The sequence below is a fragment of the Babylonia areolata genome, chromosome 23 (genome assembly GCF_041734735.1).
Source record: "Babylonia areolata isolate BAREFJ2019XMU chromosome 23, ASM4173473v1, whole genome shotgun sequence".
NCBI lineage: Eukaryota > Metazoa > Mollusca > Gastropoda > Neogastropoda > Buccinidae > Babylonia > Babylonia areolata.
In genome coordinates this window covers 5508349-5515805 of record NC_134898.1, presented here as the reverse complement: position 1 = coordinate 5515805, position 7457 = coordinate 5508349, and the positions used below count along the sequence as shown (strand labels likewise).

General features: G+C 45.4%; 1 protein-coding gene across 2 annotated transcripts in view; it reads left to right on the top strand.

Moving 5' to 3' along the window:
* Positions 1-6890, top strand: part of LOC143298171 (uncharacterized) — a 13950-nt gene extending 7060 nt beyond the window's left edge. For both annotated transcript variants that reach the window (XM_076610918.1, XM_076610917.1), the window contains 2 exons: positions 335-422; positions 3781-6890. In XM_076610918.1, the coding sequence (XP_076467033.1) occupies positions 335-422; positions 3781-4528 (836 nt within the window). In that variant the 3' untranslated portion in view covers positions 4529-6890. The remainder of the gene's footprint in view (positions 1-334; positions 423-3780) is intronic.
* Positions 6891-7457: the final 567 nt, after the last annotated feature.

Genomic DNA, 7457 nt, shown 5'->3' with positions numbered 1-7457 from the left:
GGTAGTGGTGGTGGTGATGGTGTGGTGGTGGTGGTGGGGATGGTGTGGTGGTGGTGGAGGTGGTGGAGAGGTGATGGTGGTGGTAGTGGAGGTGGTGGAGGGGTAGTGTGGTGGTGGTGGTGGTGATGATGATAATGATGATAGTGGTGGTGGTGGTGGTGGAGAGGTGGTGGTAGTGGAGGTGGTGGAGGGGTAGTGTGGTGGTGGAGGTGTTGATATCTAGATTTTTTTTTTCCTGTACCCTCCATTCGCTGCCTAAAGCACCAAAAGCAGAGGAAACGAGAGTACAGCCTGCACTCGATTTGTTCTGATGTCACGTGTCTTTTGGGTGCAGATGTACCGATAGCAGCCATTGCCGGGGGGGTCGTTGCCGGTGCCGTCGTACTGATCATCGTCATCGTTGTCATCGTCTTAATCAAGAGGTAAGCTTGGTCACGAGATTTCTAAATACAAGTATCTTCTTTCCTTCTTTCTGTCTCTCTGTCTCTGTCTCTGTCTCTCTCTCTCTCTCTCTCTCTCTCTCTCATGTGTGTGTGTGTGTGTGTGTGTGTGTGTGTGTGTGTGTGTGTGTGTGTGTGTGTGTGTGTTTGCTTGAAAGATGAGTGAAGAGGACCAACGCATTCGTGTGAAGTTCTGTTTTCATTGCGTACTACTCACGCAGTGTGGCATGCCTTTCTCACTAACTCCAACCAGTCGCCTCCACTTCCTCTCTTTCTCTCTCTCTCTCTCTCTGTCCCTCCCTCCCTCCCTACCCCGTCTCTGTCACACACACACACACACACACACACACACACAGACACACACACACACAGAGAGAGAGAGAGAGCAGTCCTGTCTTCCTGTTGAGGAGGAAGTGCAAGGTCAAAGCGGGCCCAACCTGTGAGGAAATCGTCAGGCCATGGACCAGGATCCACCAAAACAGGGAACAACTGAGTCAGAGCTGGAGGGTGTGGAGGTGGGGTTGAGGGGGGGGGGGGGGGGGGGGGGGGGGGGGAGAGGGGGTCAGGGGTCAAGGGGGTGGGAGGTAGGGCTAGACCGGCGTGGTACTGGGAGGTAGATGGCGGAGGACGAAAAACAAAATGAAGTAGAATTAATTGTAATGTGATGTCTGTATTGTACTGATCTTGGCCACAACAGATTCAAGATAAGATAATGATAATAATAATAATGATGATGATGATGATGGTATGTATATAGCACTGAATCTTGTGCAGAGACAAATCTAAGCGCTTTCACACCAGTCATTCACATGCATGCATAACTCTAAAACTGGAGAAAACTGAAGACAAGGAAGAGGTAGGGGAGGGAGGCTATCTTGTGAAGAGGTGGGTTTTAATTAAGGCCAGACTTGAAAGAACTGAGTGCGGAGACCTGACGAAGCGAAAGAGGAAGTTCATTCCAAATGCAAGGTCCAGAGACAGAGAAAGAACGGCGTCCAACAGTGGAGTGTTTGAATCTGCATGCTGGGTATGTTGTTTCCCTAACCCACCGAACGCTGACATGGATTACAGGATCTTTAACGTGCGTATTTGATCTTCTGCTTGCATATACACACGAAGGGGGTTCAGGCACTAGCAGGTCTGCACATATGTTGACCTGGGAGATCGGAAAAATCTCCACCCTTCACCCACCAGGCGCCGTCACCGTGATTCGAACCCCGGACACTCAGATTGACAGTCCAACGCTTTAACCACTCGGCTATCGCGCCCGTCGACCCCTTACACAAAACACTAGCCTTCACAGAAAACGATGGGGGAAAAAGAAAGAAAAAAAAAAGCCCAAACAAAATAAACAAAAAAGTAAATATATTTACATTTGATGAAAAAAAAGAAGGAAAGATACATGTTTGTTTTTTGTTTTTTGTTTGTTTGTTTTTTGTTGGGGCCTCCATCCTCCTCTTTTTTTTCCCACATCTTTCTTTTTCTTCTTTCACAAACTCATATTCACCTTTCATGCACCACTTTCCCCCACACACCTTAACTAATCACTTTCATTCTTTTCCCTATCGTCTGGCGCAGCAATTGCCCCAGTCTGTCTTGAGGCATGCATTTTAAGAATATTCGATGTCTGTATACATTTGCCAGGGTTTTTTTGATGTTCTAGTGTTCTGATGTATGTTAAGTAGTTCAAAATGAAACAAGAATAACAAGAGGCACAAAGCATTCGTAAGGTTTACTTGTGATTAATGACCTTACAACAAAAACCGGTTTAACTACAATAAACAGCGAAACGGGAACTTGTCTCAACTTCATCGTATTACGTAGCTATGGCAGTAAGAAGTTGAAAGCAGTCGATGAAAAAATGCCAAGTATCCGTTGGTGGAATGCGAACGTCAAAAAATCAAAGGCGATTTGTCTGTTGTTGTTGTTGTTTTTGTTGTTGTTGGGTTTTTGTATGTTTTTATTTTTATTTTTATGATTATTATTTTTTTTTGTTGATTTTTTTGTTGTTGTTGCAAACATTGCTTTGTTGAGGCCACGACCGAAAAAAGTGTCGTCTGCCTCATGCGAAGGGTAATAACTTTGACATGTAACTCGATAGCAGTTGCTAGCAACGGTTATTGCCCTTCGAATGCGCGTTTTTGTTTGTGTGTCGGAGCGAGAGAGACAGACAGACAGACACAGAGACAGAGAGAGAGCCTTTGGCGAGACATTCTATTCTATTCTATTCTACAAGTGTGTGTTTTTTTATTTTCGCGCCTGATCCATTCTCGTTAAGAGATAATCAAGCCATGTCGTTGATCTTTTCTTTCAAACCTGGGGCGCAAACACTCAATCAACTGTTGAGTAAAACCATGTCCTTTGGCAGACCTGCCGAACACGGCGACAGTGAGATGAACTAATGTTGAGGAGGGGGAAAGAATTGAAAATTAATAAGTAAAAGGACACAGATAATAATGATTATGATGGTGAATGATGATGATAATGATGATGACAGCAACAACAGCAACACTTCTTCTTATTGCTGTTGTTTTGTTGTTGCTGTTGCTGCTGCTGCTGTTGTTGTTGTTTTTGATGTTGTTATTGTTGCTGTTGTTGTTGTTTTTGATGTTATTGTTGTTGTTGCTGCTGCTGCTGTTGTTGCTGCTGTTGTTGTTGTTGTCGTTGTTGTCAAATAGCTGCTGCTGTTGTTATTGTTGTTGTTGTTGCTGTTGTCAAGTAGCTGTTGCTGTTGAACAGCTGGTCAGGCATCTGCTTGGCAGATGTGGTGTAGCGTATATGGATTTGTCCGAACGCAGTGACGCCTCCTTGAGCTACTGAAACTGAAACTGTTGCTGTTGTTTATTGTTGTTGTTGTTTTTGATGTTGTTGTTATGGTTGTTGCTGCTGCTGTTGTCGTTGTTTTTGTTGTTGTTGTTGTTGCTGTTGCTGTTGTTGTTGTTGTCAAGTAGCTGCTGCTGCTGCTGCTGTTGTTGTCGTTGTTGTTGTTTCATTAGGGAGGGGGGGGGGAAGATACTAGGAGACAGGCGGACAGAGAAAGACACATACAGACAGACATGAAGAACAAAATGATAATAAAGGAAAGGAAAAAAACAACAACCCCCCAATCCCCCCCCTCCCCCCAGATTGATAACAATGAATAAATAGATAAATAAACAGATAAAGTGATAATAATAATAATAATAATAATAATAATAACAACAACAACAACAACAAAACAACAATAATAATAATATCAATTATAATAATATCAATAATATTAATGATAATAATACATACATACTTAAATAAATAGATGAATGAATGAATAAATAGAAATGACCTTCCTGTCTGTGCCCAGACGACGACGCTGTGGAAAGGATTACGACAGTGAAAGTGAGGAGGACGACACCATGATCCCCAAGACCCTGCCCAAACTGGATGAGTTCGGACGGATCATCCCGGACACGGCACAGGTCGTCAACGCCCACCCTGGGGGGCCAGGAGGAGCTGGAGGGGCAGGGGGAGGTACCCTGACGCCGCCCCAGGGTGTGTACGAGAACCCAGACCAGCCGGGCACCCAGGCGTGGATCCGGGACGGCAGCGAGAAGCAGCTCAGCGGCGAGGACTCCGGGGGCGCCTACATCGTTCTCCTGGACCACCGGCCCAGCACCCCCACCTCGCCGAACCCCCCGGGCCTGCCCAAAGGTGGCTACATCCCCATGGGCAACAACAACGCTGCCCCACCCACCGGCGCCGCTCAGAAGACCCCCGTGTACGTCAATGAGCCCGGCAAGGGCAAGGCGCCGACCGCGGCGGGGAGCGAGGTGGACCCGGCCGACCTCCCCAGGGATCATGTCTACGATAACATGGAGGAGCTGGAGCAGGCGGGTGCGGCCCGGGTCTCTGCTGCCTCAGCATCATCTCCTGGAGGGACCGACGCCACGGCCGGACGTGCGTCCACAGCGAAGCTGCCCGTCGGAGACCTGAAGCCGACGCCCTCGCCAAAGCCCGGGTCCCAAAGTGTCTCCGAAACCCTCGCCAAAGCTCCAGAAGGAAGCGTTCTCTGTGAAGCCTTCACCCAAACCGTCACCCAAGCCTTCGCCTAAGCCTTCACCTAAGCCTTCACCCAAACCTTCACCCAAGGCCCCGCAGGCTGCCTCTGTAAAATCCTCTCCTGGACCTTCTCCTCTTGCTGCGGCTGCAGCATCGCCAGCGCCTCCCGGGCAGAGTGACAGTGACAGTGAGGGCGAGAACTACGAGAACATGATGAAGCCGGACGACGACTACGTCAACAGCCCCAAACCCAAGGGGCTATAGAATGGAAGATAGATAGAATGAAATAGAATTATGTCTTTATTGCCAAGTTTACCTGGATCACAAGGAATGTGGGTTGAGGTGGGGTGGGGGTGAGGGTGGCCAGTTTTATAACAAGTAAAAACATGAATCGGAAATCACACGAAAGCACAAATGCAGAAGAATTTGATGCACATACAATTTAAATACATGTACGTGCTTGTACATACTCACGCTCACACACACGCCCGCACCTCTACCACCCCCACCCTCACGCACACACACAAAACAATCAGAGCGTATGCTCACTTGAATTTACACTTCATTTCTTATTACATTCATGGCTTATGACTAGGTCTACAGTTGAAATTCTTTTTAATGGTTGCTGATTATACTATTACCTTTTAAACACTTGGGTTTGTTCGAGATAGAGAGGGCACTGATTGTTTTAGTGAAGAAGCTATTGCTGAAGCGAATGGTTTTGGTCATACTTCTGGACTGACGACCTGAGGGGAGCACCTCAAAAATCCTGAAAGCTGGATGTGATCCTGGCTGACTTTTCCTTTCTGGGTGGCATCTCTATCCATCCAGAGATGGCAGATCATACCCGATAATCTTGGTGGAGATTTTTCTCAAATCAGATCTGTTCAGATTTCTGTCGTAGAAATATTTCCGTGCCAAACCGTAATGGTGAAGGTTTAATAAGTTTTCAATGACAGCTCCATTGAAGTCAACCATGATTTCTTTTTTTTAATTTTTTTTTTTTTAGGCTAAACTTTCTGAGGCGCCGAAAAACATGCAGACACTGTTGTGCTTTCTTAACATTTTTTCCGTATTTTTTCTCCCACTTCAAAGCATTATAAATGATCACCCTGAGAAATTTGAATTCACTGATGGTCTGTCTCCTTGTATTTAACGACAAGAGATACGGGGTCAGAACGGGTCTTCCTGAAATGTAAAACAAGTCCCTTTTTTTCTTTTCTTTTTCTGATTCGTACAGTTCTAAGTTGTTTAGATCACACCAGCTGACAAGTTTCAGTACTTCTTCCCTGTGATTTGACTCATCACTGTTCGTAATAAACCCTTCGAAAGTAGTGTCACCAGCAAACGTAAGCATGGTATTACATTTATCATGAGTTGCACAGTCGTGTGTTGATGATGAATACAACAGTGGGGATAGAACACATCATTGCGGGGCGCCTATGTTGACAATACAGGGGTGGGGGGGGGGGGGGGGGGGGGGGGGGGGCGGAGGCGTGTAAGTCACCAACTTTATCAACTTATGGTCTGCATCTTGTAAAATCTAGAATCCATGCACAAACTAATAAAGGCAGCGAAAATTCTTTCAATTTGAAGTGTAGCTTTGATGGTACTATTGTGTTGAATGCAGAGTTGAAATCAATTAAAAGAATCCTAGCATAGCTGTTGGTATTTTTGAGATGTCTGAGGACGTAGAAGAGAACAATGCTAGTGGCATCTTCAATTGACCGGTGAGCTCTACATGCGAAACGGAAAGGGTCAAAATATGGGGAACGCATGCTTTAGATACTGCAGAATTACGTTCTCACATGTTTTCAGGACGACTGATGTTAATGTCACAGAACGATAATGATTAAGGCATTCAGGATGTATTTTTTGGAAGAGGAATGATTTTTGATTTCTTGAAGCAGCGTGACACCACACATGACTGAAGGGGCATGGTGGAGACGTCAGTGAAGACACTAGACAACTGGATTGCGCAATTCCCAAAAAGCCCTGGTGAGATGATGTCAGGACCAGCTTTTTTTCTCATTTTTTCCAGACGACTGAAGTGGTGTCTGATTTAATAATAATAACAATAATGGTATTTATATAGCGCTGAATCTTTTGCAGAGACAAATCAAAGCGCTTTCGCACCAGTCATTCACACGCATGCATAACTCTAAAACAGTAGAAACTGAAGACAAGGAAGAGGCAGGGAAGGGAGGCTATTTTGGGAAGAGGTGGTTTTAAGGCCAGACTTGAAAGAGCTGAGTGTGGAGACTTGACGAAGCGAAAGAGGAAGTTCATTCCAATCGCAAGGTCCAGAGACAGAGAAAGAACGGCGGCCAACAGTCGAATGTTTGAATCTGGGTATGCGTAAACAGAGTGGATCCGAAGCCGATCGTAGTGAGCGAAATGGAGTGTAGAGGTGAAGGCAACCGCAGGAGATAGGAAGGGGCAGTTTTGTGAATGCATCTATAACATAGAGTGCTGATCTTGTACTTTATTCGGTGTGAGACAGGGAGCCAGTGGAGATGTTGCAAAAGAGGAGTGATGTGCTCAGATCTTTTCTTTCCGAGGACGAGTCGGGCAGCAGAGTTTTGTATGCGCTGAAGGGACTGTGAAAGGGGGAAGGGAGGTCATGCTGGGTGCAACCACGTCATAATATTTACACAATGGCTTGTCACATCTGGAGTGAAGCGTGTTTCGCTTGTCTTCAGTGCTGTCGGCATTCCAGTGGGTCATTTTGTAATCAGTGATGTTCTGCAGTCCAGTGGGTCATTTTGTAATCAGTGATGTTCTGCAGTCCAGTTGCAAAGCTGTTTACAGACAAATCTTTCAGTTGTTTTTTTTGTTTTGTTTGTTTTGTTTTTCTTAAGACACAATCTTTGCTTTTGAAATATATTTTTAATATACTTTTTGTTTGATTGTGAACTTATTTTATCGTTTGATTCTTTTCCTAAAGTTTTTGTCTGTCATGCTCATTACAGCAAGGTATAT